The 13,592-nt window shown below is 49.3% G+C and overlaps 1 protein-coding gene across 1 annotated transcript; it reads left to right on the top strand.

Moving 5' to 3' along the window:
- Positions 1–1,848: 1,848 nt before the first annotated feature.
- Positions 1,849–10,358, top strand: ihha (Indian hedgehog signaling molecule a). The gene is made up of 4 exons (XM_084478657.1): positions 1,849–2,453; positions 3,566–3,723; positions 3,891–3,994; positions 8,025–10,358. Exons 1-4 carry the CDS (start codon positions 2,028–2,030, stop codon positions 8,747–8,749), a joined length of 1,413 nt encoding a protein of 470 aa, XP_084334783.1. The 5' UTR covers positions 1,849–2,027; the 3' UTR covers positions 8,750–10,358.
- The last annotated feature ends 3,234 nt before the right edge of the window (positions 10,359–13,592 follow it).

Below are 13,592 nucleotides of genomic sequence, written 5' to 3' on the forward strand. Positions count from 1 at the left end.
CCCCGCCGCAGAGAGGTGGCCGCCGGTTCTCTGCAGGCAAATATTTGAAGAGCTAATTTGGAGGGGCTTAGCACACTGATGTAAAACAGAGTGTGTGTGTCGACCGTCACCTCCCAGGGCTCGTGGACAGAGGCCAATCTGTGACGGACCTGTGGAGAGGACTTCTCATCATAAATGATTTGAGTTTTGATACACATCGCTCTGGCTGTTGTTCATCTGTATCAATGCATCGCTGTGACTCAGAGTATGGTTATGAATGTGCTCTGTGATGCAGTCATGCGTTATATATTCTACACTGGTGGGGGTGGCTCCCAGCAGTAGATCCTTTAGTCTGCTGGTCTGTCCAGCGGAGCCATGAGCTCCACCACTACAGACAGTGGGACAGCTCGCTGAGCAGTGTGGACCACACTGTGACATTAACAACATCATAGAAAAAGTAACATTTAACACAGCTTATCCAGAGAAAAAAACATTTTTTTTTCTTTATTAAAAAAAAGAAACAAATAAAACAATATAAAAACCTTTTTTTTATTTTTATTCTGGAGCACCTCGCTGTTCCCAACAAAAGTTAGTGAAATCAATTAATTCATTGATTATTGATTGCTCGCAGTTTATCTTCTGGGGGTGGGGGTGGGTGGGAGAGGTGAGGACAGGTCAGATGTAGGTGAGGTGGAGGTGGAGGTGAGGTGGAGGTGAGGTGAGGTGAAGGTGAGGTGGAGGTGAGGTGGAGGTGAGGTGGAGGTGGAGGTGGAGCTGGGGGGTGAGATAAGGTGGAGGTGAGGTGAGATGAGGTAGAGGTGAGGTGGAGGTGGAGGTGAGGTGGGGGTGGAGGTGAGGTGAGATAAGGTGGAGGTGAGGTGGAGGTGGAGGTGAGGTGGAGGTGAGGTGGAGGTGAGGTGAGGTGGAGGTGAGGTGGAGTGGAGGTGAGGTGAGGTGGAGGTGCAGGGGAGCGATTTGAGTATTGATAGAGAGCGCGGGAAGAGCGCACGTGATTTTAGGTTTAGCGGCCGCGACAGCAGAAGCAGCTTCACGACGCAGACCTCATTGTGTGTGAGTGTGTGTTTATGTGTGCGTGTGCGTGCGTGTGTGTGTGTGTGTGTGTGTGTGTGTGTGTGCATGCGTGCGTGTGTATGTGTGTGCGTGCGTGCGTGCGTGTGTGTGTGTGTGTGTGTCTGGTGGCCTCCCTGCCCGGCTGCCAGCCGAGTGCGGCGAGCAGCGCGGTGGACAAGGCGCTCTAAAGGCGCCCTGTGCCCAAGAGGGAGTGGGGAGGGAGGGAGGGAGGGAGAATGGGGAGGGAGGGAGGGAGGGAGGGAGAGCGGGGAGGAGAGGAGGGAGGGGTGGCAGAGAGGGAGCGCGGAGCCGAGGAGGAGAAGAGAGAGAGGGAGGAGGGCAGGCTGGCAGGGTGCGGTCTGAAGTGGCAACAGATCGTTTTGGATCACTCACATTCCCTCAATCCAACCTGCAGCAGCGCGCTGCACGCCGGCCGCACATGGGGAGGCGTTCAGGGCACTGAGGGGTAAACGACACGGGCAGGGACAGGACCGGGCGGCTGGGATAGGTCCCCAAAGAGAGAGAGGAAGAGAGAGAGAGAGAGAGAGAGAGAGGAGAGAGAGAGAGAGAGAGAGGGAGAGAGAGAGGGAGAGAGGGAGAGAGGGAGGGAGAGAGGAGAGAGAGAGAGAGAGAGAGAGAGAGAGAGAGAGAGAGAGAGAGAGAGAGAGAGAGAGGAGAGAGAGAGAGAGAGGCCACAACACTACAACTTGGATATCAGTAACCGCTCTCTCTCTTGTCAACGCACTCACCATATCGACTTTGAACCTGTTTGTTTAAATGGACTTTACAGCCGACGGACGCACAGTCGCTGTCTGCATGTCGGAGAAAAAACAGGGTTTGGTTTCTTAACGGGGAAAAACAAAACAAACATTGATATCCTTCAGATTGCTCTCAGTGCGGATCTTTTTTTTCCAAAGTGCTGCGCTCACTCTCTCTCTCCATGAACGGCTCCGGTTCGACGGTGAGATGTAGCTGTCATGTGCGGTGGTGCAGCCTGGACTCGGACCGATAAGACCGTCAGGACCTCTCTCCCTGCGGGGGGGGAGACCCGGGACGCTCCCCGGTGGGGGGTGCCCGCCGCCGAGGCGATGCGGATTCCGGGACCCGGTTCCTTCCTCTTCCTTGCCTCCACTCTGAGCGCCCTCCTCCTCCTCCCTCCGGCGGCGGAGGGCTGCGGACCGGGCCGGGGCTACGGCCGGAGGCGCCCCCCCAAGAAGCTCACCCCGCTGGCCTACAAGCAGTTCAGCCCCAACGTGGCCGAGAAGACGCTGGGCGCCAGCGGGAGGTACGAGGGCAAGATAACCAGGAGCTCCGAGCGCTTTAAGGAGCTGACGCCCAACTACAACATCGACATCATGTTCAAGGACGAGGAGAACACGGCCGCGGACAGACTCATGACCCAAGTGAGTTAGAGGGGGTTCCCGTTAATGTTGGAGCTGCACTCGTCTGGGTCCATCTGAATGTCCGGATCCGGACTAAAGCAGCCCGGCACGAGGTCTGCCGAGGTTGTTTGCTGTCGGTTCAATGTTTAAACCTCAACGATTTACTGATCCGTTTGGTTTGGTTGTGCAGTGTCGTAGGATCAATGGGCAGTCCTACTGGAATCGGCTTTCTGGACAGATTGGTCTTTTAATGAAGTGCACTTGTTTTTGTGGAGACTATTTACAGCACCTCACCCCGTAAGCCTAAAAAGCCAGCCTCACTCCTGACTCTTAAATTAACTATTGACCAAACTAAGGATGTGATTCCGTGTGCCAGCTCTTATTGTGTTAGTTGGCAGGTTCATGCAGTTGAACTGTTCCATTAAATGACACTAGTAATATAGTAGTAATTATCTTCACTGGCGGAATGTCACTTTTCGCCAACGTCACCAAATTACGCACCGCTCGCCACTTGAACCGCACACACGGTGGTTCTCTAATTCATACCCTGCTGCAGCGTTCACCGTGTCCTGAACGCTCACCGTGCGGTCGGGGGCATTGGTTCAACTGTTGTCATCCAACCTTTTTTCTTTACCAGGAAGGTCACATTCTGTGCGTCATGACCACGTTTTTCTCGATCTTACAAACAACATCTCTATCTCTGTCTGTCTGTCCGTCCGTCCGTCCGTCCGTCTGTCTGGTTGTCTGTCTATCTGTCTGTTTGTCGGTCTGTCTGTCTGTCTGTCTGTTTCTCTGTCTGGTTGTCTGTCTGTCTGTCAGTTTCGCTGTCTGTCTGGTTATCGGTCTGTAGGCCTGTCAGTCTCTCTTTCTGTCTGTCGGTCTATCTGTCTGTCTCTCTCTGTCTGTCTGTCTTTCTCACTCTCTCTCTGCCTGTCTGTCTGTCTCACTCTCTCTCTGCCTGTCTGTCTGTCTCACTCTCTCTCTGTCTGTCTGTCTCACTCTCTCTCTGTCTGTCTCACTCTCTCTCTGCCTGTCTGTCTGTCTCACTCTCTCTCTCTGCCTGTCTGTCTGTCTCACTCTCTCTCTGCCTGTCTGTCTGTCTCACTCTCTCTCTGCCTGTCTGTCTGTCTCAGCGCTGTAAGGACAAGCTCAACTCCCTGGCCATCTCGGTGATGAACATGTGGCCGGGGGTGAAGCTGCGCGTGACGGAGGGCTGGGACGAGGACGGCCACCACTCGGAGGACTCCCTGCACTACGAGGGCCGCGCCGTGGACATCACCACCTCCGACAGGTACACCCAACCGGCACCCCCACCGCACTGCTACCTGCTCCAGTCTGACAGGCTGCTGCCGGACCCTTTGGACACGTGTACCTCAGGCCGCGTGTGTCATGGTGTTGACGTGTCCCTCTAGATGCGTTATTGATTGGTGGGAGTGCGCTTGTGTTTGTGGTGCGCAGGGACAGAGACAAGTACGCCATGCTGGCCCGCCTGGCGGTGGAGGCGGGCTTCGACTGGGTCTACTACGAATCCAAAGCCCACATCCACTGCAGCGTCAAGTCCGGTAAGTCGGCTGATAACCCCTGTGTTGACATCCATGCACCATGCCCCCTGGTTGTGTGTTTGTGTTTGTGTTTGTGTGTGTGTGTGTGTGTGCGCGTGTGTGTGTGTGTGTGTGTGTGTGTGCGCGCGCCACGCACTTGTCTCTCATGTGTGTGTAGTCTGCAGAGACCAATCAATTCAGGGTGTGCACCTGTGGCCGTGTGTTGAGTGGGTCTCGGTTGGCTCGGTGTCCTGAGGACTGTGTCTGTGGTGCTGAACAGCTGTATGCACCACATCCAGGCCCCTGGGGGCCCACTGCAGGGGCCTCTCCTGGTGGCTCCACTTCCTCCTCACCTCCCACTCCTCCATTTGACAGAGGAAAAGAAATGCAGGGAATAAGGGATGAGATTTCCTCTCAACAATCACTTGTATGAACTGTGCGTTTGACACCCCGTATGAGGTGGGGGTGCAGGTGGAGAATGAGTAGAACAGCTCTGCATGGCACCGTGACTGTGCTGCACCGCTGCCCGGTCTGGGAGCTACATGTGTTATTCCCTCGCTTGGCGCGCAGGGAGGGGAAAGCGTTCTATTTGTAAGGAGATAGTTACGCTAATAATAAATAGGTTCTTAAAGAGAGGTCTGTCATTAGAGAGGGCTTTCAGGACTTTTGAGTCGTATGAAACAGACCGATGGTCTGTTGATAATACTAAGGCTACACTTTGAGCACTCAGTCAATACTTACCAGTTAGTCAATTCAGAATACACTGAAGTACCATGATGAGATGTATGATCAGAACAGGAGTGTGGCGTGGATGGTGGGTTGTTCACCACCAGGGATCTCTTCATGTGCACCACATGTTGATCTGAATCCCATCCAGACAGGTTAGTCTGTAAGAGTCCACATTAAGATCTGCATTGATAACTGAGTGTTTTAACACACACAGCCCAGGAGTCAAGAGGCAGCTCTTGTTAATGTTTCTCTGTCCCCTTCCAGAGATTGTGTGACTGGTACGTACCGCTCTGTGTCTGGTCTAGCCTCTCTCCACACGGTTCAGAATCACACACTATTTCGTGCCATTGCAAGAGAGCACTTGGCCCATTTAAGGAATGATTAACTCAGCAAAGATATATGTTTTACTGTTGCCTTCCTCGTGCTGGGTTTCTCTCAGATCCCTCCGATCTCTTATCTGGGTCTATTAAACCCCGGTCCTCACAACGGCACACACACCTTGGATAAATATTTACAGGCCTTAAGACTCGCTCTCTCCCCCCCTTGCTGTCCCTCTTTCTTTTTCTTTCCATCACTCTTTCACCAACATGCACACACAACATACACACACACATAGTCACACATAGTTGATCTCTTGTACCAGGAAGGCTTTTGCTAGACCCCCTCACCCGATACACAGGGTGCTCATGCAGCCAAGTATCTAGTGGTGCTGGTGTACTTCCCTGTCTGTCTGACCCCTGGGCTTGTGTCTAGCCCTGCTGATAGCATCAGCTAGTTATCCATTAGCCCTGGCTAACTTACCGTACCGCGGCGGCGGCGGCGGCGGCGGCTGCGTTTCACTCCTTCTTAAAGGGCACCCTAAAGGAGAGGTCTCGAGGGCTGCGTCAGTGTGAGAGTGTGTTCAGCACCCTGCTGGACCCCCCCCCCCCCCTCCCCCGACATGTCTCTGCGCCCCGGCAGTTGCTGACAAATGAGACAGAAGCCGTAGGAGGATGAATCAGCACGAGGGCGCACAGGGGATCGCAGTGACTTGATAACTGGCAGCCGCCAGTAGAAATAACCTGAAAGGAAAGGGCAGATCTGAGATCAGCCCATTGTTCAGATTCCGGAGCCCACGGCGGTGACATCATTCACATTTCCCTCAGCAGAAAATGATTGATGAAAAGATCAACACGGAGCTGTTGAATTCAGCGCCTATCTTCAGAAGAAATCCATATTCACTGAGAATGGTTTTCATATTTTCCACTGACCTTTGGCAAAGGACATTTTCCAGTGAGGAAAGGAACAAGCACCCATTTAAAACCCTGTAACCATGAATCCAGATCTGTCAAAAGAAGGTTTTAGCTGGGCAGACTCGTTGCTGATTGCGGGGTATGTACCTGCTGCTGTCCTGAGTCTCTCTCAGTCATTTAAATATATATATGCAACTTTTCATTCAATGGAATAAAGCGAATGCTGGCAGTTTGAGTGGGAGGTGTGCAGGTAGCGGCCTCCACATGGTTGTGCGGGATTCGTCTGAATCCTTGACGCAGGCCTAGACAAAGCAATTCAGCTTCTCACTGCACACGCGATTACAGTCACGGTAACCTGCTGATAACAGGGGCCTTCATAAGAGTCTGTGATGTAAGAATGTCTGGCGTTCCACTTCTGAATGGTCTTCTTTAAGGAAAGAAGCAAAAACAAAAGACTGAATAAATAAGGACATGAGTGCAGTGTGGCCTCCTCCCTGCCTGGGTGTTTGTAAAGGGTTCTGTTCCTCTGCAGTGTCCCTGTGTCGTGTTATCATGCACACCGCTGACCCACAGAGATACCCACGACCTGCAGGCTGTGGCGAGGCAAAGTCTCCTGTATGACACAGACCCCCCTGTGACCCGGTAACCCGCCCAGTTGTCGTCAACACAACGCAGTGCCCTTTGCTTCTTCTGTGTGGGATTCTGAAGTCAATGAAACCTTTTAAACGCTAAGGAGTAAAGTGGGAAAAGCATCCATGGCAGATCATGACCTAAAGGGCACTGAGCACAACATCTTCAACATTGCCATCAGTGCAATTGTTTACATTTGTTACCAGAATAAAAATAATACATTTAAAGAAAACAACGGTTCAAAGGTTCAATCCATCCAGCAGTTTGTGAACTCTCTAATCAGCTCGAACGTGTACTTCCTGTGACGAGGCGAGGTGTGTGTTGGTGTGTGGAGCTCTGTCTGTCCGTCTGTCTGTCTGTCTGATATCAATGGCCGCTTTATGGTAAATGGTCCTCATTTATATAGCGCTTTTATCCAAAGCGCTTTACAGTGTTGACTGACATTCACCCATTCATGCACACATTCACACACCGACGGCGGAGTCAACCACGCAGGGCAACAGCCAGCTTGTCAGGAGCAGTCAGGGTGAGGCGTCTTGCTCAGGGACACCACGACACTCAGCTTGGAGGAGCCGGGGATCGAACCAGCAACCTTGTGGTTACCAGCCTACCTCCTGAGCTAATGCTGCCCCAGAGAGAGGGTTCAGCTTGTTGGACCATTATAGTATAACGCCATCTTTTGTGGCACTTTTCATACACAGCATCGCTCATCATAACGCTCGTGGACAACAACGGTGCTAGCTTAAAAAAGTAGCACAAAGTTGCCGTGGGTTGTTACCATGGAGATAGCACGTCCCCCCCTCAGGACTCTGAGCCAAAAACTGTTCTTGATCTCATGTTGTTTGACATTGAGCTGAAACAGGAGGTTCCCGTCACTTTAAAAAAAACAATTAAAAAATCATTTGACCACCTGTGATCTGGGGAGGTTCTGGCGAAGTGACCTCTGTGTAGTTCACCAGACGGCCTGTAGGGGGCGCACGGTGGTCAAATGCCAAAATAACCCATCATTCGTGTGTGAATAAGAAAAACGAGATTGAAATACAAAATCGAATTCCTGTTTTCTCTGTTCGGCTAGCATCTCAGAGGCTAGCACATTGCCACATTATGTATTTCTTATTTATTTAAGTAAAAGTTTTTAAGGATTGCATATTAATGAGTTTGCCGTAGACTACTACGAGGCAGCCATTGAACCCTGCCCTCAATGTGCCACTATGACCCGCTCCCCTGCTCGCTGCAAAGAGGTCAACAAGGGGTGGCACACATGATGTAAAATGTACGGCTTCACAGCGTAAACGAGGGAGGTCACAGTCCACTACATATATATTCTCTAATAATCTGGTTCTAACAAACGGTTGAAACAGTTGTAACAATCTTTCTAAGCCTGTGTCCTGTAGTGAGTCATATAAAAAGCGGCGCTTTTAAGAGACAATAATGACTTCAATGTCTCCCCGTCCCTCCAGAACACTCTGTGGCGGCCAAAACAGGCGGCTGTTTCCCTGGTAACGGCCGGGTCCTCCTGGAGGGCGGGGCCACCAAGCCGCTGCGTGACGTTCTGCCCGGCGACAGCGTGCTGGCGTCCTCCTACCCCGACGGCGGCGGTGAGCTGGTCTTCAGCCCGGTGCTGTCCTTCCTGGACAGACGGCCCGCCACCGTCAAGACCTTCCACGTGATCCGGACGGCGGCGGGCCTCAACATCACCCTCACCGCCGCGCACCTCATCTACGTCTCGGACCTCAACTGCACTGAAGTGTCGCTCCCTTCTGGCGCCGCCGCCGCCGCCACCGCCACCGCCTCCTCGGGTCCCGGGTCGGGCGGCCTCGCGGGGCTGAGGACGGTGTTCGCCAGCGAGGTGCGGCCCGGACAGTGCGTGCTCACGGCGCGGCGCGGCGGCCCCGCCCTCTCGGGGGTGACGGGCGTGGAGGTGCGGCGGGGCCGGGGCCTGTACGCGCCGCTGACCCTGCATGGCTCGGTGGTGGTGGACGGGGTGCTGGCCTCCTGCTACGCCGCCGTGGACATGCCCCGCCTGGCCCACTGGGCGCTGGCCCCGCTCAGACTCAGCCAGCGCCTGCTGGGGGCCTCGGGGCCCCAGGCGGACGGCCTGCACTGGTACCCCTGGGTCCTGCAGAGGCTGGGCAGGGTGCTGCTGGACCCCGGACACTTCCACCCCTGGGGGATCGAGGGGTAGGCGGAGGGTGTAACTTGTGGATAGATTGCGTCACTTAATCTATACATTCCTAACTCCCCTGTCATTTTGTATTCCTCTTTGAGTGTGTTTTCGATCCTTTCCGTCGCTTTTCACTGCTGTTGACAGGCTCCTAAGTATTTCCATTATTTATGATTGATTTAAGACATCCGTCTGAACTGTATTTGCTGCATACATGAGGTGTCAGTGTGCTTAAATGTAGGTAAACGTCTGTAACTGTTTAAGGAACAAGTTGGCAAAGTATTTCTCTAAAGAAACAATGGGGAGAAAAACAATCCCTTTGAATCATTCACTCATACTCCAATAGCAACGGTGATCATTAACTCTTCTGTAGAACACACCCAGCATGGTGGCAGAGGAAGGGTTGGCAGCATAGGGCCACACCTGTAATCCAACATGGAGGTCCGAGAGGAGACCCAGGATGGAGATTAACTGAGACAAAAATGATGATTGATTTTGACATTGATTTTGACCTGGAATGTCCTCAGCGCAAAGGTTCTTTGAGTTTGAACCCTGGGGTCTGAGCTCTCCCTGTGGACATTCTTGAGCAAGACGCCTAGCCCCCACCTTCTCATTCACAATCTGCGTCTGAATTTACTGTGCCTGGTATATGAGTCAATAGTAAGAAAGTATAGAACGAAAATGGTAGTGGGACTTCAGTAACCCTTCAGACTCCAGGATTCATTAGATCAGAATGTGGACTTACTGTACGGCCTTACTGTAAGTACCTTACTCTGTCACACTTCAGGATAGGCTACAATAACATGTATCTTGCTTGCACTTTTGGATGTATAAAAGTGTATGTAACCACCTGTATGCTCTGCTTCTAGAAGTGCAGTACTCTGACTTTAGTCATTTGGGTTGTTTGCAAAGTACATTTTGTTATCTGCTATTGGTTTATTCACCTAGCGGCCATCTTGGCCCTCTCACAGCTCCCCCCCAGCTGGCATTCAGAGCCAAGATGGCCGCTAGGTGAAAAGGGCCTGTTGTTGAAGTTCCTGGTGTCTGTCCTTAATATAGGTCGGCTGTAGGGTAATACACACATATTGCGCTATACATTTCAACATGTGGTGAAGTAATGTAGAGATACAATCATGTCTTTCACTGTATTTAAGTTTTAACAAACCTGTCATCTATTTAAATCTGTTCCTATCATTTATGCATTATAAACAATGTAACATTAATTCAGGTATTTAACTTGTTAAGAGTGGACATATTGCCAAATATATAGTTATATTGACAATTTCATTTTCTAGTCACTTCAGATATCTGAAGAGCTACTGTATTAGGCAACAGATAAGGACTCTCAGAGTAGTTACCTTGACCAAACATCCTTAAAAACCAGGTTTGGAGATAAAGAATGGTTCAGAATGACATGTTTTGGGGGATTTTGTTTTTAAATCCAGCAAAAGTATCTGGTGAGTCTGTTTCTCTCTTTGTATTCGCACTATGTGTGCTAAAACATGTCAAATATGTATATTGAGCTACATTGTTTGGAAGTATTTAAAGTTATATTTTTAGTAAAGGTTGTAAATGTTATGTTATTTGGACAATCCTCTGTATATAGATTGTATTTTGAACATAAAGTGGTTGTTTGTAAAATAAACCAAACCCTGTATGATTTTTCACCTAAGATTTACCCTACCCTGTAGCTGTCCAAATATTACGTTTTAAAAGCAAAGCTATTCCATACTTAGAAAAGTTATTTTCGAAATAAGTGTGTAGTGGAAAGGCTATCTATCACATAATGATGTAGCTTACTTTGCAATCATTCACAATCATTCGTCGTGGAGTCGGTTAGCTCCACAGTCGCACGTTAACGTGATGGGCTGTACCAACTTCTGGTCGGAGGGGGGTGGGCTGTTGGTTTTCAGGACCCTGGATAGCAGCACACAGCCACACTTACCCCGTTCCTCCAGTGATTCTCTTTGTAAACTATTTACCAATTTAATCATAGACATCGCCCCCTGCTGGTTGCTTTGACGGACACTGTGATGATAACTAGTTTCCTTAGGAATGTTCGGTGGAATAAAAGAGCATACTGCAAGATTCTAAGTAATGTTTATTATTATTATTGGTCAGTTAAGAACAGGAAAATTCTGTCGTCTTTTCCCACAGTTCAGCAAAGACACGGAGACAGTCGAAGACCCAGGTCAAGTTTCTACATTTTAAATATCTGAAGGAACGAGGAGTGTAGCATGGTTCCTCTGATGGCCAGTTTACAACCATCACCACAACCATCCTATGAAAACAATGCACACCTCAAGTGGTTCAAACATAAAGATAAAAATAAATCTGAAAACATCTGCCTGTCGAGTCTCGTCCGTCTCCACAGTCGTAGTCAACAAGAGGTTGGGTCCAACAGATTGGCAGCATTGTGAGCACAGTGTGGGGTAGCAGGCTATCAGAGCCACACCTGTTTCTTATTCAGAAAGACCCCAGCATCACGACGGGTGAGGCTTTAAACCAGACACACAATACTCTCAGGTTTGAGATACCTTAGCTGGACTAAACAGGGGCGGGGGGGGGGGGGGGGGGGGGGGTCATAATGCTGCCAACGTATTAACCTCAGAGTGTCGGGGGGGGGGGGGGGGGGTCATCACACAACACGGGGGTCTCGGCATGCGCACACTAACTCACACAAAGATATGAATGTCTCTATAGAATATGTAGATCTGTGGTAACAGATTGGCAAAGGTTACACATTTACACACAACAACGAATACACAATAACACGTTGAGATGGAGACCGGCCTTTGGACCGGGACCAGACCGTGGACCGGAACCAGGCCCTGGACCAGGACTCAGACCCGGTCCGGGACCCAGACCCTGGGTCTTCAGAGTCTCCTGGGACATGGACCAGCCCCATCGGGGTCTGCATTAACAACCGCCTAATAGATAAATAATGTATTTCCTCTTCAACACAACGTACCTGCTCATCACTCAAAAAACCAACACACACACACACCTGAGCACGTGGCCCACAGAGTAAGCACATAATCCACACAGAGTCCTTCAACTCAAACGACATGTGAATAAGACTCTGACTGGATGAAGGAGTCAGAAGTGTGAGACTACTGTAGTTGTTACTACCTAGGTGGCTTGTGAGCAACAAACCACACAGGGGGTACAAAACACTCCAGTACACGTCTGGTTGGCAATTCCATTGACATAGATTGCATTGTTAGACTCTATAGTATATATAATTATAGTTTGGCAGCATACAAAAATAAAAAGAGTTGCTCTGATGCATATTCAATATCACCTGGATTACATAGTTATGTGGACGCTATGCAAACTAAGATCAACATTTTTTTTGTCTTCTTTTCGGCACGTTTCATTAAAATAATTAGGACTGGCTCAGTTTTTGTTGAAATAAGGTATAACTGTTTGACCTACAAACATATTACGCTGCGCTTAGCCTATTCCCATAAGGATGTTAGCTTGGCTAGGTTTGTAGCCCTCTGCTCTTCTACCGAGGGTTGATAGTATATAATTTAATCAAATGTAATAGAATTCTGTGCAATGTAACTCTTTTATAAATCTAATGTTTAGTTTGAATCAGAACATTTTAAAATATTATATTAGATTTCCTCATGTCAATCTTTGACTGTTGGTCTGAATGATATTTATAGTGGTTGGATCGTGGTGCTTCTTTGGAATCTAATTTGAATTCTAATTCTGTTGGTTGACAGAAACAGGTTTGAGGTTCTTGTTCTGTTGTTCAAGCTAAACCAATAAAAATAATAATAAAGGGCTGTTTATGTAACATGACAGAATATCCACCCAGAGATCAATAAAGTATTTCTGATTCTCAAATTACAGTAACATCTACAATGGGGGAAAAGTTAACAGCAACGTAACAGTGACCAGAAACAGGATATGGAAATAATCACCTCTTAACACCGTTCCACTTAAGAAGCACATGGGTTAGCGCTTTGGGAGAGGGAGTTCTCGTAGGTCGGGATTTTACACGGACTAAAGGACCCCTCCCTTGACATGAGTAGGTCCCGTGGCCTCAGGCCTTGTGTGTGAGCAGTGGAAGGGGTCAGCGAACAGTGGCTTCACTGCTCTGCACGAGGACCACACTGGAACAGCGCTAAGAGCTTTGCTGCAGAGATCCACAGCAAAGGATCTGATTGGACACAGCGTGTGTGTGTGTGTGTGTGTGTGTTGTGCATGTGTGTGTGTGTGTGTGTGTGTGTGCATGGGGTTAATCGCAGACTTTGATACCAATCGCCAAGGTGACGGTAACATGTTTTCTGTTCATATGTTAGTAATGCTGGTTGGTGATTGGTTAACCAGAGGAAACACATCACGATGACTCGATACAGCTGGTGGCTTTAACTTCACGTACTCCATTTCTATTGACTTGTATTGATGAAGCTTTAGAAAGATATCTTAGGCCACTGGAAACATATGTATATGGATATTGTATATTGCAGAGACCAATTTTGCCAAACCGTCAAGAAAAATTTCAGGCTTCAACGTTGCCGTGAAGCTATTGATTAATCTGAGATGGATCTTAATTAAAATGGAATGTAACTAGTCAACTGGAACGTGTTCCCCAGGACAGACCGGAGCTCCAGGCGCGGCAGCAGTCTGTAAAGTCATTAGTTCTGTATCTGTCCAAAACATAAAACATCATTGAACCCTTGTGTTGGAGAACAGCACACCGATAAAGAGTTGTCCTTCCCCAGCAGACAAATAACTTCTTTCTTTAAATGAAAACAAAAAGTACCAGCTCAAACCAAGGGAATGTCTAGGTTTGTCATGTACCAGAGCTGGTGAAATACGAGGATCTCACCCAAGGCTGACTGACACA

This window comes from Micromesistius poutassou, assembly GCF_964030765.1.
Source record: "Micromesistius poutassou genome assembly, chromosome: 14".
NCBI lineage: Eukaryota > Metazoa > Chordata > Actinopteri > Gadiformes > Gadidae > Micromesistius > Micromesistius poutassou.

Bases quoted from the DNA above. Each gene is read 5' to 3' on its own strand.
- ihha (XM_084478657.1), top strand. From the start codon at position 2,028: ATGTGCGGTGGTGCAGCCTGGACTCGGACCGATAAGACCGTCAGGACC. The intron at 2,454-3,565 runs GTGAGTTAGAGG...TGTCTGTCTCAG, and splicing joins CGGACAGACTCATGACCCAA to CGCTGTAAGGACAAGCTCAA. The intron at 3,724-3,890 runs GTACACCCAACC...TGTGGTGCGCAG, and splicing joins GACATCACCACCTCCGACAG to GGACAGAGACAAGTACGCCA.